Genomic DNA, 18,148 nt, shown 5'->3' with positions numbered 1-18,148 from the left:
TCCCATTAAATTTTTCCTAATATCCAACCTAACCTCTCTTGGTGCATCTAGAGGCTGTTTCCTCTTGCTCTGTTACTTGTTAACTGGGAGAGAAGACCAACCCCCAGCTGGCTGCACCCTCCTGTCAGGGAGTTCTGGAGAGAGGAGACACAGCTATTCCTTTAAAAGCCAACACGAGACAGGCACCCATGGGTTTGGATATTTAGCCATCAGTTTGCTGCGCTGCACGCTTGGCTGGCTCATTCCCAAGTGGCAGCACACTTCCACAAGGTCTCACTAACAAAATAAACACAGCTCAGTTAACGTGCCCATCACTGAGTCAGGTCAGCAGCTCTCCTCTCTTTGAAGGAGCCGTGGCAGCACCGGGAGCAGCTCTGCACATCCGTGAGAGGAACCGACCTTCCCCCTCAGTGCTCGGCTGGAATTTGACCTGCATTAACACATCCAAAGTACCCACACGTGTCAATAAGTCAGCTTGGTGTATCCATTAAGGAAAGGACCTGGTTTTATCTTTCAAAGTCAATGAACCCGCCAAAGTCCTTGGAAGTTTGTCTCCAATGTAGAAACGATGTCAACAAAGGTTAATTTTCACTTCTGAACATGCCAAAAGCTTTATACTCATTTGTAGCACATGACGGAAAGATTAAACCAAACAACCTCTAAATGTTCATCAGTTCCACCACTGTTTTCTTTGAAACAGGTGAGGAACTTGAAGTCCCTGGGACTGGGAGCTGCCTGGCAGTCAGCTGGCCATTCCACCCACACCTGCCCAAGGAGAGCTGGGAAAACAAACCTGGACAAGTTCAGCTCTGCACTATGGCATCTTTTTTAGTTCATCAACACATTCAGGGCAGGCAAGAAACCTCAAAAAAACCCCCTAAAAAACCCCCCAGTTTACCTGTGATGAGCCGACTTGGATTTTACCAGCTGGAACCTACACCCTGCCCACAATATTCCCAGGTCAATGAATCACAGAATGGTTTGGGTTGGGAGGGATCACCTCGTTCCAAAACCTCGCCATGGGCAGGGATACCTTCCACTAGACCAGGTTGCTCCAAGCCCCATCCAACCTGGCCTTGAACACTTCCAGGGATGGGGCAGCCACAGCTTCTCTGGGCAACCTGCAGCATTGAGCAAGTCCCTGTTGCTCCCTGACATCCACCTGCCATACTTAAGGACACACAGTTTAGAAGATAAAGGACCAGCACATGAACATTTTTAGAAAGCTCACACAAAACAAGTCTTTATTCTTTGTCGCAGAAAATAAATACAGGTGCATATTCCATATGCTTTTCTATAAAAGCACTCCTACAAAATCACTGAACTGCATACAACAGTACAACCTTTTTGGCTTTTAAAATGCAAATATTATACAGTCACTTCATTTTGTTATCGTTTAAAGCACTTGTAGCAAGCAGCTTTGGAAAAGGAATGCTCAATTTAGAAGCCAAATTCTTGCCTCAAGTGTTTTGTGGGATTTTTCCATTGTGTATAGTGCAACTAACCTAAAAGCAACTAGAACAGTTTTTTGTAAAATGTTTATCCCACCCACCCCCCAAAAAACCCTGCAAAGAAAAAAAAAAAACCCAAAAAAGTCTTAAAAACTGTTCTACCTTGATACTTAAACCAAGAGAAAACAAGAAGTGGCTCAATGGAAATATTAAAGTAAGCACGACGCTTCACAGCTCGTTCTCTGTTTGCTTCCAGTTTGGCCCGGGGTATTTCTTTAGAGGAAGAAACATTAATCATCCACTCCTATATTCCTGAAAAGGTACGACATGGACTCTCCATTATGGATCCTGCGAATGGCTTCTGACAGGATCATGCTGATATCCACAGTCTTGATTTTAGGGCACTGAAGTTTCTGTATTTCATGTGGAATTGTGTTTGTAACAACCACCTACAGGAAGAAAAAGAGATCATGAAAACGTATCTCTGTTGTGTTTTCCACCTTTCATATTGGAAATGTGAAAGGGAGTTTTACAGATCCCACAAAACCACCCTGGCTGACAAAACAACATTTTGCATTACTGTCAGGGTCACAATCTTAGGAAGAGCCATGTGTTGCCATAGATTTCATGTATCCATGGATACTAAAGGCACTGTCCCTCCTCCCTTTCACTCATTCTGCCACACAGGCCCAGAGGAAGGGACAAAAATATCCCACCCACTGAAGGGAAAGGTGTGCTGATACTGACAGTCCAGCATCTCACCACTTCCCACTGCTATAATTTAAGGACATGTGGATGCTAATATTCCAGCACACAATTCCATAGTGGGAAAGCTTGAATCCAGGAGCCTCCCATCTAAATCCTTAAAGCCAGCATATTTCAATGAACAAATCAGGAGAAAATTGCTAGTTTAGAAAAACCCCAAATAATTTGATGAGAGCTCAGACTCCACACTTACTTCATCAATGGCAGACTCCTCGATCAGCCGGGGAGCGTCTGAGGACAGCAGGCCATGGGTGGCCATGACAAAGATCTTGTAGGCCCCCCTCTCCTTGAGGGTCTCAGCTGCAGCCAGAAAGCTGTCAACATCATCTATGATGTCATCCTGCCAAAATCCCAGAGTCACTGAGGGTTCACCACATCAGACAGATCAACGCAACACGTCTGACTAATGCTACAGCTTCACCAAGTGTAACAAACCCCAAACTATCAGAAAATTGCCCTTTTCCTTGACAAACCTTGTAAGAGATTACACTCTGCTTTAGAGAAATCATGAGTGAATCAAGGAATCATAGCATGGCCTGGGTTGGAAGGGACCCTAAAGATCATCTCATTCCAAGCCCTGCCATGGGCAGGGACACCTTCCATTGGACCTGGTTGCTCAGAGCTCCACACAGCCTGGCCTTGAACACTTCCAGGAATGTAGAAATGGAAACTCATGGAAACAAGGTCCAAATGCTGCTTTCCAGAGTGGATCCTTTCATTGCTCCCAGTCAGCTTTGTGAGTGTGCTCAATGCTGCTCCGTGCTATCAGAAGTCCACCAGAAACCAAAGTTTAGTGGCTGATACAGAACAGCTACTCGATTTCTAAAACTTTAACATGTTTAATATCATTTATGAGAAGTGATGGCATCTCACTTACCACAATGATAGCTATTCTTCCTCCCACATCTCCAACAACTGTGATGGGTGGTTTTTCCTTGGGAATCAGCACTGATTAATGGTAAATGTTTTTAGAGGGGTAGAAAGGAGAAAGGAGAAAGTTTATATAATTTACTTCCAAGTATGGAAATAGCTGCTGGAGTTATTAAAGACATGAAGCAGCAACTATTTCAACAGCATTATTGAGAAAACCAGAAGGATTCTAATACATAAATAATTTTTTAAAGCTTAATTAAAACATTAACGATATTCATTTATATCTGAATTGTTTACCAATTCTATTAATTCTTAATTTCAACACAGAAACAGAGTGGCTTGCAGACACAGCCAGTTCAGTCACCCAAGCTGGGTTTATGCACTGCAGTTTTGGTGGTGCAGCTGTAGGTCACATCCATACTCAAGCAAGAAAGAATCTTTTTCCCCCCACCAGGAAAGATTTTTTTTTTTTTCCTCTATGAAGAACCACTCCTTTTAGACAATCCATCCCTGCCAGACCCAACCCCTAAACCCACGAAAACAAGAGGTAACACTTTCCCACACACACTTACTTACTGGGGATCTCCAGACTGGGGTGGATAGCAGCTACATATTTGGCAGTAGGAGGTGAGTGCCGACCATCCACCATGTCAGACTCAGCATCCTGAGCTTCCCCGTGGATCACGGCGATTCCCAACCGTAAGCGCTCAGCAAACGACTGTGCCCTGCAGAGAAAGGGTTAAAAGAACCCAGAAAAAGGTTAAGTTTAAAATAATTCACATATGTACAATCCTAATCTATTTCCATTTTATTTCTAAGGTTTCAGAGGGAAGTCAAATGATCCTAAAATTTTAGGAGAATTCATGGAAGAAGTCAGTTGTCTCTCAGTATCTTGTTTTTAACAGGTTTGTTAAAGTCAGAATAACCTTCAAAGTGCCCATATGGGCCTTAAAGCAACAGGATAAATGCTGCAAGTCACAAAATGCTGACTACTCCCTTCTGCTTTGCCCAGCAGCCAAAATAACATTTCCTAGCCTTCAGCATCCTTGGGATCCCATGCTTTAGCAGGACACATCTAACAGTAACCAAGAACAGCCTTGATGTCTGGATTGTCTGTATTTAATAGGAAAAAAAATATTCACATGAAAAGAGAAAACAAGTGTTCACCTGTTTATTTTAGTACTAAATCAAGACAATATCCCTGACCTGCTGACACATAACCCGAGATACCCTATGGAAAAGGGGAGCCAGACGATCATTCTGCCTGACAAACCACACTTGGAGTTGAACAGCTTGGATTTTTTAATTAGCTGACATGAAGTTCCTTCACAGTGCAGTATTTCTTCAACTAAAATTAGAAATCTCTGTAAAGAAGTGTAAGGTTAGCTGGGGGAGTGGGAAAAGCAGAGAGTCAGGAAAATAGGAATTTGTATCCCAGATATTGGAAGCAGCAAATTCAAATTAGCACATCCATCCCACTTTACTTTGCACACCCAAGGATTTGGGATCCTGCCTAAGCCACTCATCCAAGTCTCCTCTGGTCCAAGCAAGCCCAGCAAATCCAGAGTGATTCACTCTGCTCTAACATCAGCATCTCAGACCTGTGCCTGAATCATCTCCTCTATCCTTAAGCCTTGTTTAACTATCCAAACAATCAAAAGTCCAGAGAATAATTTGCCCATCGTGATACTCATTTAATTAAAAATGAAGAATCTTCCACCCTGTGGTTATCATAGTTATACTATTTTTGCAAGTAGTTAATTACAGGTAATTATTATTCCAAACATTAAGAGTTACGACTTAGCAGGCATAACCGTATCAATAAAACCATAATAATTACCTTAAAATGCAGTATTAAACTGAATAAAGTTCAAAGTAACAGTAAAATGATTTATTAATTTTCCAGTGAGCTCAGAAACCACAGAGACATTCTGAACTTCACCACGCATGGGTTCTTTTTCACAAGCAGGCATTCATCAAAAGTCTCTTCCTAGATTGTTTTCAGCCTGGATTAGGCTGAAACATCCAATCATCCTTCTCCCAATACAATGTAACTCCTCAAATACTGCCTTAAATACTCATAGGAACATGTGAAGAAGCTAAACAATACAGTTCTGGGATCCTCTCCTCCAGAAATCACTGTGTGATGTGCAACTCATCTATTTGCTGGCATTGACAATTACTGGATAAGCATTAAAATGCTGCAACAAACACCTGCCTCCACCCAAGAGGCAATACTGACACTGTGGACAAGAAATGGAAAAGAAACAAATGTAAAATTACCTGGCCAAAACAAAAGAAATCACAAAAAGTAGTGTTGGAGAAAAAGATGACAAAAGGTGATTTGCTACATAAAGTAAGAAAAACACAGAGTATCACAATTCATTGGTATGGAAGTCTAAATAACTTTTCAACAAACTCTTGGTTTGTCAGCACAGTAAATACAGCATCTCTTAAACCATCATCCAGCTCTTGCAGTGCCTGCTGACAGCACTGTAATTCCAGAGTTTAGGAACAGTCAACTAAAAAGCTTCATGGATTAAGAACAGTCATTCAACCACCAAAGACTTCACAAACACAATCATCTCAAACAGCAAACCCAGTCTCACCATCTGTATTTAGGATCTGATCAACCATGTTCTTAGTTATGCCCATGTTAAGAAACTCATCTGGATTAATGGCATTACACTTCCAGCCACTTTTCCTCATTTACAGCAGGAAATTTATAATGTAAATGCACACAAATATAACATGATTAAAAACCTTTACCATAAGCACTGCACCGATTTAACCCATCCTTTTGTGTGTTTTTGTTTTTTTTTTACTCTCCTTAGATTTATTATGATTACAGTGATGATGTAAAAACTACACAGCTGACAGAGCAGAATTGGGAGGGGTGTGAAGGCTGCATCTCCTAATTACTGGATATCTGTCCTTCACTTGATCCTAAGAACAAAATCCCGACAGATTTCCTGCTCTAAGGCAAGAGAGCAGATCTTACCCACCTCTTTGCAGACGCAGGAGATTTGGCCACAATTACAGCATTCCTGTAGTCTGGTATCTGTAGTAAATAACAGATAGCAATGTCTACTTCATATCTTTAGACAAATTTAAACTCAGTAAGAATCAGAGAAGTTTATTTTGCCAGAATAATTTTAAGCATTGAACATTTTACCTAAGAAAGCAACCTCAGAATCCATGGTACATGATTAGGGTTGACAGCTCAGTAAAAACAGGTATTTAGAAAATTCACATATTAACTTCAAACTGTACCTTTCATAAACCCCATTTTATAGTACAGATAACAGAAAAGTAACTGCTTTAGGACATCAGGGTTACACCCACAAGTGTTAAAAAAACCAGGAAACCATCAAAGAAAAGTTTCCTGTTCAACGTAAATTGTCTTTCATCACTAAAAACCAGCATTTTACCATTTCCTATTGCTTTATAGAGTACCCCAAGAGAGGTCACACCTCTCCCATCACATGACACTGACTCTTTCTATGGATGATCAGAAGGGATAGAACTTCCACAGTCACTGCACTGATCCTGGAGGCACAGTCTCATAGTGCTGCAAACTCTTCCACGCTGGTGTCAACATAAGGAGATGCTGCCGCAAACGCTGACAGCACCAGAAGGACAAGGCCAGGAAGTCTGGGTTTCCCTCTGAGATCTCACAGGTGTTTCAGTCAGGCTTCACAAGCACAGTCTGCTCCTCAGTTTTTGCTGCCCCTGCCCCATTCTCATACTGGTTTTTCACTCCAGACTCCTGTTCCACATTTAACGTGCATTTTAGTCCCCATCTCTCGAAAGTTTCTTATCCTCATCTCCATTTTCCCTACAAACAGTGACTCCACATCAGACTCATCTTGCTTGTCTGTACCTTCTCAAGCATTCCACCATTCACACTTCCAGTCCTCCTTTCCAACAGCAACTACAACTACACTCCCTCTGGTATCTCATCTTACCCCACTCCTTGCAAACTCAGCCTTTTCCTTCACTGTGCTGCCCTGGGATGATCCATCTCTACGGAGAGCAGCTTAAAGAGAACCTGTCTGTCATCCTATCCAAAAATCACAGCAAAGTCCTACAGAGCAGGCCCAGTCCTCAGAATTCCAGCGTTAAGGGATGGAAGACTCTTCACTAAATACCTGCAAATTGATCTGTTAGGGATGTAATTTCACAGATTTGTGGGGATGACACCCTGTCCTGCAGCTCACCACCTTGCTGGCAGACGTCAAATACCCATTTCAGAGCACAGAAATACTTGGGGTTTCTGCAAACACAGGCAAAGTAAGTTCTTCCACAATCTTACCCTCAAACACACACACTGCACTGGCTGAGTATTTCCAAAAGCTCTACCTGACATGGGCATGGGAAAGAAAAAATAAGTTCTGAATTTGGGCAAGGGTTCAGCCAACTGAAAGTAAGAAATTTTCTGAGGACGTCAGGCAACATTAATAATCCACAATGTTAGTAACTCCACCTATAAACTGGGAATTCAGCATGTTCTGTCCTTTATAAACACTGAGTTATACAAGAGGCTACAAAGATTAACATGACGGAAGGTATGGACAAGGCAGGGCCTGTCACTTGACATAATAAAAGCTTTGATCTTGTTCAGACATCACTGCCTCATTTTTCCCCTGCCAAATTACCAAATTTGTTCTCAGCTCTTCAAAAATGAAGTCAGAAAGTCAGAAATGTCATCCAAAAGACATTAAGGTGTCAACAAGTCCATGTAACAAAGGGCTACGTCACTCTGGGATTAACACGTGCGCAAAGGAAAGAGAAGCCACCAAGTATCCAACATCTGCCAGGCATACAGAGGAAAATTTTACTGTCACAGGATTTCACTGACTGGAGTGTCTTCATCCCAGAACAGCAAGTGATTCTCTTCACATCTAGGAATAAATTTCCAACAGGCAACAACTACAAGCCCTCGTTCTCATAACGTTCAATGAAATGTTCTTTAAGTGACCTTCATTCTTATCAAACCAGACTCCATTTCATGCTCCTCAGTATATCCCATCACAACTGCTCTGCTTTGAAAGCTCTGGCATTCCCAGTGCAGGATATCCAGCAAGCTGTGGCCACCAGGAACTTGAGATGAATACTAAATTCCTCCTGAGCAGCGAGGGATCAAAGTTTTAAGCAAAAATACTATAAATGATCTGGCTGGTGAAGGTACTTGCCAGTATAGATCCCATGTGATCAGATCCATTCAGTTAACTCTGGTTTTAGAAAGTCCCCTCATGGATGAGCAGAAGGATGAAGAACTGAAAGTATCTTTCAAGAATTCTCTACATATACTTCAGATCTCTACAAATGGTCATTTGTTAGACTGCACAGCAGCGCCAGACTCAAAGCTGCAACAATTCTGTATAAACCATTGAAAGCTCAGGAATCAAAATGTGCTTCAAGACCAAATCAGGACCATGATCTTGTTATCAACCATAAACCACACTTTTAAGCAACATATAAAAGCACAACTTTGTCTTGCATCTGTGTATTTGGTTTTCCAGTTTTGTTCTTTTAAGTTAGGAAGTGCTTACAATGTGCAACGCTTCTTTCCTCAAACACAAGATGAATGACTGTGCCAAAGCCAGAGCCTGGAGTTTTGTTCTGCCATCCTCTTTGACTCTATTACCAAATGAAATGATAATAAGAGACTCAAATGGTAACTGATTCCCCAAACAGATTTTAATACTGTCATAACAAAATCATGTTGGTTTGGGTTTCTTTAAGGGGGCGGGGTGGGGTGTGTTTTGTTTTTTACATTGAGGCATTCCTATCTCTATAAAAAGAAAAAGCTTGGATTCAAAAGCAAGAGTGAGCTAAACCTTTTCTCTCAGCAGGAAGAAAGCACTTGCTTTATTCCAAATTACCATTAGTCAGAGGCTTAACGTGCATCTTATACCTACAATTATCATTTATATATTTTGTATAGGTGAATCTACCAGTAGCACTTCTCAAAACCCTTATAAAAATAGGATGGAGAAATGGAGGCAGAGATCATCCCAAGTTAAGCTCCTCAAGTCAAGACATGCAGCCTGAACAAACAGTGGGTAAGATTTCCACCCACCAGTCTTACTTTTGGAGTACAATCAATGGCTCTCTCATAGTTTACAATCTCCAAAGTGTTTCTTATTACGTGATTTAAATTTATATCCACACAAGCAGCCCATCCTATGAATGTCAAGGAAACTAGAAATAGGAAAGGAAGAGAACATCAAGAGCAAGAAAATCCTATTTTTTTTCAGTGTTAGGGGAATATATCTAAAAGAAAAACAGCATCGCTGCATGAGTAAGAAAACACCAGCTCTTCATGAAAGCAGAAGTTAAACACGCGGGGAAGAGAAGAACCACCAGCCCCAACACCACTCCCTACCCCAACACGACCCTTCCCCCCTTAAAATTCAGTTTGAAGAGTTAATCTTTTCAGAGGTATTTGTTTCAGATGCCCTGAGACATGACAAAAAAAGAATCTAAAAAACAAACTGGAATAACAGGCCTTCCTCACCTCTTCTTGGATGTACTGGAGTAAAAATGGGGATGCTCTCAAGTTATCAACTGGAATATTGAAGAAACCCTGAATTTCCTTCTGATGTAGATCCATGGTAATAAGATGAGTTAGTCCTTTAGAAGAGAATAATAAAACTTACAGAGAAGCACATCAAGAACAGTAAGAGAGAAGAGATACTTTCTTTTTCTAAGTTTCACTTCATTGCAGTTTATCCAGAAAAATCTCTAAGCTGCATGAGAACACTAAGTGAAAGTACATAATAAATTATGTTACTCTTAAGCACACTGGCACTAATATGTTTTGAGACTTCTACAGTGACTTTTTTAAAGGAACCTCAGAACACTGCACATAACTGACTCTGCAGTGCCACACTGAGGCAGGCAAGATCCTTCTCCATTGGACATGGGACAAAATGGAAGCACTGATTTGTCCCATGTCCCACAGCAAGACCCTGGCATGCTCATCAGAGTTTTGAACTCCTGAAAAATGGGCCAAACTCCTAATCAAAAACCACTTCTCCCAAAATAACAACCCAGATCACACAGTTTGTTATAACTGCCTGTTTTTTCCCAGGGATGAGAGTGAAAGGAAAGGAGCAGAAAATGTGTTGAAGGCTGTGAAAATGAATAATCTCATTCTCCCACATGGTCTCAAATGTAAAGGACAAAGTGCATTCATCCAACAAGTAAAAAACAGGCCAGAAATGACAAGGCAAAACTGTTCCAGACTGTGAGAAAGGCAAAGGATGGTATTATGAGAGGTGGATACCACAGTCCAAAGCAGCTCAGCCCAGAAGACTAATTTTGCCAGCTCAGCACAATGCAATGTAAAATGGTTGTAACCAAATTTGGGTTTTTCATGAGCTCATCATTTGGAAACATTTCTAATTACATTCTCCTTTTTATGTAGGTTTTAAACACATTAAAAGCTTGGCAGTTATTTTTAAGCAGAGTCCAAATTTGTGCACAGATCTCCCTAAACCTGGAAGCTGACAGAGGAGCCCCCCTTGCCCTGATTATTTAAGGACAGCCACATTCTTACCAGCTTTGCACATCATCGAGGCCAGCAATTTAGAGACAATGGAGCCCCTTTTCCTCATCTTGCACTGTTTGCTGTAGGGGAAGTAAGGAATCACTCCAATAATGCTTTTGGCACAGGAGGTTTTACAGGCATACACCATGATCAGGAGCTCCATGATTGTGGTATTCACATCCCTGCAACGAGAAACATCTGCTTCTGTATCTGGTGCACAAAAATCCTGCATTCAACACAGTATTTACACCCACTCCAGGGATTTCATACCAAAGTATGCTGACTGAGTGAACATCACTAAGAATTCAGCTGTGCCCCTCGGAATGACAAGTGCCCTGGATGCAGTATTTTAATTTTTCACAAAAATTACACTTCTCTATTTTTCTTTAATTGGCTATTTTGGACAATTCAGCAGTTTTTGTTATACCAGGTTGCTGTAACAAAGTAGCCCATAATTCATCTCCAATATCACTTTTTCCACATAGATTTTTAAAGAAAACATCATATATTACAACATATTCCTCTATTGTTCAAGCCAACAACAGGCTAAATACTTAATAATTAGCATCTATTCTCTGCACTAAATGAAGAGATGAAGAGGGCACTTCTTTAGAGACCTGGTCATCAACTCAGATCTACTATTTCTGCTCCCACTAAAAAAAAGTCTAAGCATTTGTGAAGTTCTTCTCACATAAAATTAAAGAATTTCTGAATCACAGGACACATTGCCCAGGAAACACTCCTCCTACATCTAGAACTTTGTGATAGTGCTAGAGATCGGGAGCTGAAAAGAGAAGAGTTTAAAGAGAATGACATAAGCAAAAGAATACACTTAAGGAAAGAATGCAGAGATCAAGGGGAAGGTTTTATAGATATATTCACTAAAAATTAAAATAACAGTAGTTAGCTTATGCCAAAGTTGTCTTTGTGTACATATAAAAAACCCAACAAAACCAATAACAAAAACCCTCCACAAAGAAAAGCCTCTATCTAGTTAATCTAAACTTACTACACTATATCACAAACATAAAAGGTGATTAAAAATGAAAACCAGAAGCATTCCTATGGACAGCCCACATCAAATGCTAACACAGGGTCTTTAAACAGTTACTCACTTTGAAACTGTTTGGATGATAAATACGTCCTTTCCTCTCACAGACTCCTGAATCTGCACTCGTGTTTCTGCCAAGAAGAGAAATATGTAATATTTGCAAGAGCAAAACTCCTTTTAGAGTCTAAGAAAAGGGGAACCAACACATGCAAATCAGCTTCAGGTACATTTCCAGTATTGCTAACTAAATGCTCACCTCTGTTTGGCTCTTGATAAACCTGAACCTTCCCCATCTCAACTCCCAAGCGTCTGTGGGAACAGAAAAAAGGTGCAAGTCAATAAGGGGAAAGGAAGGGCAAAACCAATGTAAATCCCATATAATGCAATAGTTACTGAAAAGGCTGCATTCCGTGGGAGAAAACCAAGGAAAGAAAATCCCAAACCATAAAACCAGTAATTACAGTGAACATTTCTTTAAAAAGCACCTACAATTTCCAAAAGCTGCACTCCAGACTATGCTAAACTTATTTTCAAGTCAAGCTCAGGACAAGAAGCAGGAGAAAAACGCTGGAATACTAAAGCATGTAACATTTTCTAATTTTTAATATATTTCCTGTTTTATATATATATATATATATATATATATATACACACACACACACACACGTGTGGCAACCTACATGTGCACAATACTTAAAAATACCACTTTTAAATCATTCTTCTCTAGAAAAAACTCAATGCAGAGTGAAGAGGAAAGAGTAGCAAGCACTATATTATGGATAACGGAAGAAAAATATCTGCTGTATTTATCCCTTGTCAGCATTAGCAAGACCCCATCACTACAAAAAGGAGACCAGGGTATACTCTGCACTCAGGCCCAAATTCTTTCCACATGTAACCTGAGTTCCTCTGCATCCCCCTTTCTCATCCTATCACACCTAACTCTGGGTAAATAAGCCTCTGGAAGAAATCCATCCTGTCCAATATTCCCAGTAAACTTACACATCCTAATTAGCACAGTAAAAATTTACTTAAGTCCTAAAAGTTCTGCTGAAGCTATTCATGGACCTAAGCTAAAGGAATGTTCCCATCCAAAACATACAGTGAGCAGGAGGGATATAGTTTTCCTGCCTAAAAAAAAAACCCAGTACAAGGAGTAAGAAAACTTCTGCCATGATGATATAACACCATCCAAACATTAATTAGCCCCCGTGTTTCCTATAAAATGCTGCAGCCAATCACAACCTGCCACGGAACAATTCAAACATGAGTTAGTCTCTTTGTTATTGAGCTGTTGAAATACAATCTGTAATAGAGCACACTCCATATTCTTGCAAACCACAGCAGTTTTCCCATGTAACTTTCCTTAAATAGGGAAATCAAGCGTCCACTAAAACAAGTCCCATCAGAATAACCCCAAGACCCCAAGATTCCCTGCAGACCTTACTTACTCAGCAATCCTCTTGGACAGTTCCATGCATGAGGAATTGGAATTAGCTGAGAACAGCACCAGCCCACCCTTGGTGATATTCATGATGGCCCCAATTTCAGTTGATGGCACACAAAACATCAACCCTAAGTTGTTTTGCCGCTTCTGTAAGACTGCAAGAGATCAAATCCATGTTAAATCCATGTTAAAAACCACAAAAAATAAACACATTTTCTCTATTTAGAAAATGCAGTTTCCCAGAAGCCTGGATATTCCAGCATCCTTAGTATCTGTTATCCCCCCTTTAATAGCTTCCCTACAGCTCTCCAAAGATCCCCCAAGACAACATCCCCTTCTAGCACCAACAGGTTTTTGCCTTTTTAACTGTTTTCCTCAGGCTATCATCCCATAACACTGATACTTTTTTCCATCAGCTTGTCCAGTTCATTTTCCAGAACTGAGCAACGTTTATTGACGTTTCCAAGATCACAAAGACAGTTGCGTAGAATTGAGCTTCAAAGAGCTCCTGGGTCCTGGCTAGAAGAATCTATTTCCATAGCTGAGTCTCTGTTCATCACTTCGCAGTAACTTATAAACTTACAAATAAGGATGAAATGTAAGGAAGAATTCAATAAAGCTGGCAGCTGTAAATAATGACCTCTTGCACAGCAAATCCACTTGCTGAAGCAGCTGTTGTCATTCTTTGAAAGCAATATTTCTCCTGTGAAAACAGGAGAAAAATATCAGGAGGAAATCAGTATCATTTGTTTTTATGTTTCAAATAAAGGCACTAATCTCGCCAAGGATTTGATGTGATTCCATCTTTTTATTATGCTTTGTAAATCACATTTTCACGGTTACTTCTACTATAAAATTTTAGTCAAATAAAAGGAAAGAAAGGATCACATTGACCAGCAGCCCTGGATAGATCGAAGCAGCATTCAACTCAAAATCCTGCTGCACTTCACTTCTGCTGTATAAATAATCCAATCCTTCATCATCCATTTCAGTATTATGTAGGGGACTGGAAATATTAAATGTGACTGGCATAATTCAAAGTTACAGCTAAATCAGTAACTTCTTTCCTGGTAAACATCTCCCTGCTGAGAAACAGAATTATCTAACAGGCACATGTAATTGGTTAGAAAAAGCTGATGATGTATCACCAATGAAGTACTCCAAAACAGCAACTAAAAGAAAAACAAGAGTTTTGTATTTACAGGAACAGCTGGCTAGGTCTGTAATGAAACTCCTTCACACCTCCCTGACAACCAGACACAGTCTCACTCAGTTTATCTTTGGCAGAGGAACCCAATTCACTCTCATGAAGAGCCAAAGTCGAGTCAGGAACCTCCTAACAAAAAATCTGTTGATGCCAAGGTTGAGCTCTGCTCAACTGCTGTGAATGAAAACCAGCCTGTCATCAGAAACATCCAAACTGTGCTGAGACCGAGCACAAACAGCGACCATTTCAGCCCCCAGAACGTCTGAATGTTTCACTGCACTAAAACCAGAAGGGCCCCCCATATCCCTAAAGCAAGACCAGTATCCCTCTCAAACGAAGTACCTAAAACCACCCCATTTCCTAGCTACTGTTTCTCTGTTCTGCTGCTCATTCACTCTCTGCAACTCCCAGCTGTCAACTAATGGCCATCACACATCAAATATTCGTGACAGTGCTCAAGATCCATCTTGGATCCACCAGCGTGAGCACAGACCTGAAACGCTTTTAGGTCTCAGACCATCACATGAGAGCACCCTGCTTATGTGCCTGGATGGGAACAGCGTGGAGGCACCTTTCCATGTTACTAAAAGCATCCATAGAGTGCTCAGATGGCATATTTTTTATCCAATTATGTGCCTTGTTTCATGGATTAGAGAAATGAGGAGCATTATGAAATCTGAAAAGATGAGTTGTTGGCTCCCAACTATTGCTGAGGGTGCACTTTACACCACAGTAAGATACTGATGTATTTACAAGCAACAGTGAACATTGCTCTTCACATAACTATAGGTCAAGGACTTTCTTGTGGATGCACTTCAGCAGCTACAAGTGGGCTATGGTGTGTGTGGGCAGGGAAGTTGCAGTTCAAGAGTCATATGGATATATCAACCTTCAAACAGGTGTTGGGATGAAAGCAAGCTCACAGAACTTTATTAGATGTGCAAAGACATGACTCCACAGGGGTACACGGGACCATAACCCTCTGGTTTGAGATGGGCCAACCTTCCACGGTTGAACACAAGCATCAAGAACAGGCTGCAGCACAAACTCCTGCCTTTCCTTTTGTGCTGCACACAATTACACAGACACATCATGATGAGCACAACAATTACTGGACACACACGGCTTTACGCCTCCATGAACTGAGCATGTCCACACAGAAAGCAACAGAGGCAGGAATAACTGGATGGGATAACCATGGTACTAAGGAATGGACCCCATGGGATGGAGGGAATCTGCACCCTCTCACCAATCTCCCCAGAGGGAATTTTCCCATCCCTCCAAACTCACCGATCCCCCTGGGCTAACAGACCCTTCCACCTCCCTACCAGTCCTTCAGATGCTCCAGGTGGGTTACACAGGCCCTGTGGTCCCTGTGGATCCCATCCCTCCTCCCTGAGAGCGGCCCGGGCACGCCGCAGCCCCACGCCGGTGCCCCTCACCTGTGGGGCTTGCGGGGAGCCCGAGCAGCCCCAAAAAAGGGCCGCCCAGGAGAGGGTCTCCATCCCCTGAGGGGAGGGCGACGTAGCCCATTTCTCAGGGGTCGGAACCCCGTGTGGGGAAGGGAGATGTCCTGCCCCCACACAGCCGGCTGAAGTGGGCTGAGCGGGTGGGAGTGCCCCTCGCTGAAGGCCTTACCTGCCGACTCCGGCCCCCCGGCCCCGGGAAAAGGCGGCCCCGGCCGGAGGGGAAGGAGGGGGAGAGGCAAAGGCGGCGGCGGAGCTCAGCCCCTCCGGTGCTCCGCGGGCAAGATGGCGGCGGGGCGTGAGGGAGGGAGCGCGGGCGGGCGGGGCGGGCCTGAGGCGACGCCCCCCCCACCCCCCCCTCGCCGCTGAGGGGACCCGGCGCCATCTTCCCCCTTCCCCCGCCGCGCTCGGGGGCTGCGGGACGGGGTCTTGGAATCACAGAATCTTAGAATCAGGAGGGTTCGAAGAGACCTTCAAGATCATCCAGTCTGACCATCAAGCCAGCACTACTACGAAACCGCATCACCCAGCGGCAAATGCCTTTTCCAACACCTTCAGGGATGGTGACTCCACCACCTCCCTGGGCACCTATTCCAATGCCTGACCGCACGGACAATGAAAAGAATTTTTCTAATATCTAATCTGAATCTCCCGTGTCTCATCTTAAGGCCGTTTCCAAGACCAACCCCCTCCTCACTACAACATCGTTTCAGGGAGTTGAAGAGAACGATGAGGGGCTGAGCATCCTCCAGACTAAACAAACCCAGCTCAGCCATTCCTCATAAAATATATTTTCTAGACCCATCACGAGCCTTGTTGCCCTTTGCTGGGAAAGAGGAGGACACATCTGAGTCCCCAGCTGGGATAATGTGGGGACCTCAACACCATAATTCAGCTGCCCCTCCCCACCAAAAATTACCCCTGGTGCAAAATCCACGTGAATAAAGTGACGAAGTCCACAGGGTGCCATTATTTTGGAGCTCCCACACCTGCATCCCCACCAGAGGGATGGACAGGCGGCTGCCACGCTGCTGTAGGTGTTTCCATCTCTAGGGCCGGTCCTCTCCATCCCTGCTGGACACTAAGCTACCACCAGGTCTTTGCCATCAGCAAAGTGTTTATAGAAAAAGAGGCATTTCTGGAAAGTAAATTAAGAACAGAAACTATCAGTGGCCTCTCAATTCCTTGTCAAAAGCATACACGATTTATCCAGAGTCCTCTCAGGACTCTCCTTGCCACATACATGGCTTGAACTGCATGAAGATTCTTTTGACATCTGAAATGAGACTCTTATTTCAGTCACCCTGTTTAAAAAGAAAAAAAAGCTTTATCCCAACACATCTATGACAAAACTGCTTTGAGGAAATTACAGTCATCCCACACAGACATACATCCCTCCTTTAAATGCAAAACCCAAACACCATGTTTTTTCCCCAGACTGCGCAGTTAGAACCTGTTTTAAATGACACTTCTCAGTACACCCCAGTTGAACAGCGTTTTATGGATCAGAATTTTAGCATTTACCATAAAGCTACAAATCAGGTGCTTTCTGCTGTAGCTTTTCTCACAAAAAGCAATTAAATTTGATTATTCCTGGACTGCAGGGTGCACTGGAGCAAGGCTGAGGATCCCAGCAGATATTTCTGTCCTTAACATAAAAGAGGAGGAAAAGCCACAGGCCAGCTCACCAAACATGCCTGCGAAGGGACAACATTAAATTCATAGTTTGAAACCGCATTTCCGCCAGTACAAGCTGCATTTTCCACTTTAAATATTCACAGGCCAGTGTTTTCCCCAGATTTCACATTTGCTTCTTGCTTCATACATTCCAAGACTTCTTCATCTCCTTTTTGAATTTTTTTCTCAGCAGACTGGGAGCTGGGGAAGGAGAAGCCATTTAACCTGGAGCCCTGGAGCAGATGTCAAGCACTCCACTTGCAGGCTCACAAAGCCAGGACATGGGTTTGAAATACGTGAGCAGAGAGGCCATCAGCCTCTTAGATGCTGCGGTGATCCTCTGCCTTTCCTACATCCTCTTCCAAATTGCTCTGAGGTCCAAATCGCCACCCCCACCATTCCCAGTCATGTTTTTCTGCTTCCAGGCTGGTGCTGCCATACAGTTGATTCAGGATCATTGACCCAAGCAGGTGGGGTTTTTTTGTTTCAGGGCTTTTAGGACAAAAAGGAAGGGGGTTGAGCTTTTTGTTGGCCTCTTCACAGAGCAGCAGAGATTTCTCTTTGCATAGGTCTCCCTCACAGGATTCTGCTACAGGCTGGTGTGGCAGAGCAGTTTAATGCAGAACAACCAGAAACAACACATGGTGAAGCAC

General features: G+C 42.6%; 1 protein-coding gene across 3 annotated transcripts; it reads right to left on the bottom strand.

Moving 5' to 3' along the window:
* Positions 1-1,215: 1,215 nt before the first annotated feature.
* On the bottom strand, positions 1,216-16,141 carry PRPSAP2 (phosphoribosyl pyrophosphate synthetase associated protein 2). Of its 3 annotated transcripts, none has more exons than XM_048321105.1 (12): positions 15,991-16,130; positions 13,729-13,848; positions 13,150-13,300; positions 11,955-12,007; positions 11,763-11,829; positions 10,657-10,829; positions 9,613-9,728; positions 6,095-6,150; positions 3,666-3,814; positions 3,094-3,164; positions 2,410-2,556; positions 1,216-1,900 (listed from the first exon to the last, which is right to left on the bottom strand). In XM_048321105.1, the coding sequence occupies exons 3-12, from the start codon at positions 13,266-13,268 to the stop codon at positions 1,742-1,744; spliced, it is 1,110 nt and encodes a 369-aa protein (XP_048177062.1). In that variant the 5' UTR covers positions 13,269-13,300; positions 13,729-13,848; positions 15,991-16,130; the 3' UTR covers positions 1,216-1,741. The 3 variants fall into 3 exon arrangements, with proteins under 3 accessions (XP_048177062.1, XP_048177063.1, XP_048177064.1); XM_048321106.1 differs by having other exon boundaries at positions 13,786-13,848; XM_048321107.1 differs by lacking the exon at positions 13,729-13,848 and having other exon boundaries at positions 15,991-16,141.
* Positions 16,142-18,148: the final 2,007 nt, after the last annotated feature.

This window comes from Corvus hawaiiensis, chromosome 16 (genome assembly GCF_020740725.1).
Source record: "Corvus hawaiiensis isolate bCorHaw1 chromosome 16, bCorHaw1.pri.cur, whole genome shotgun sequence".
In the NCBI taxonomy this organism is placed as follows: Eukaryota; Metazoa; Chordata; class Aves; order Passeriformes; family Corvidae; genus Corvus; species Corvus hawaiiensis.
Note: the sequence above shows the minus strand (reverse complement) of the source record. Positions and strands in the feature narration are given on the sequence as shown.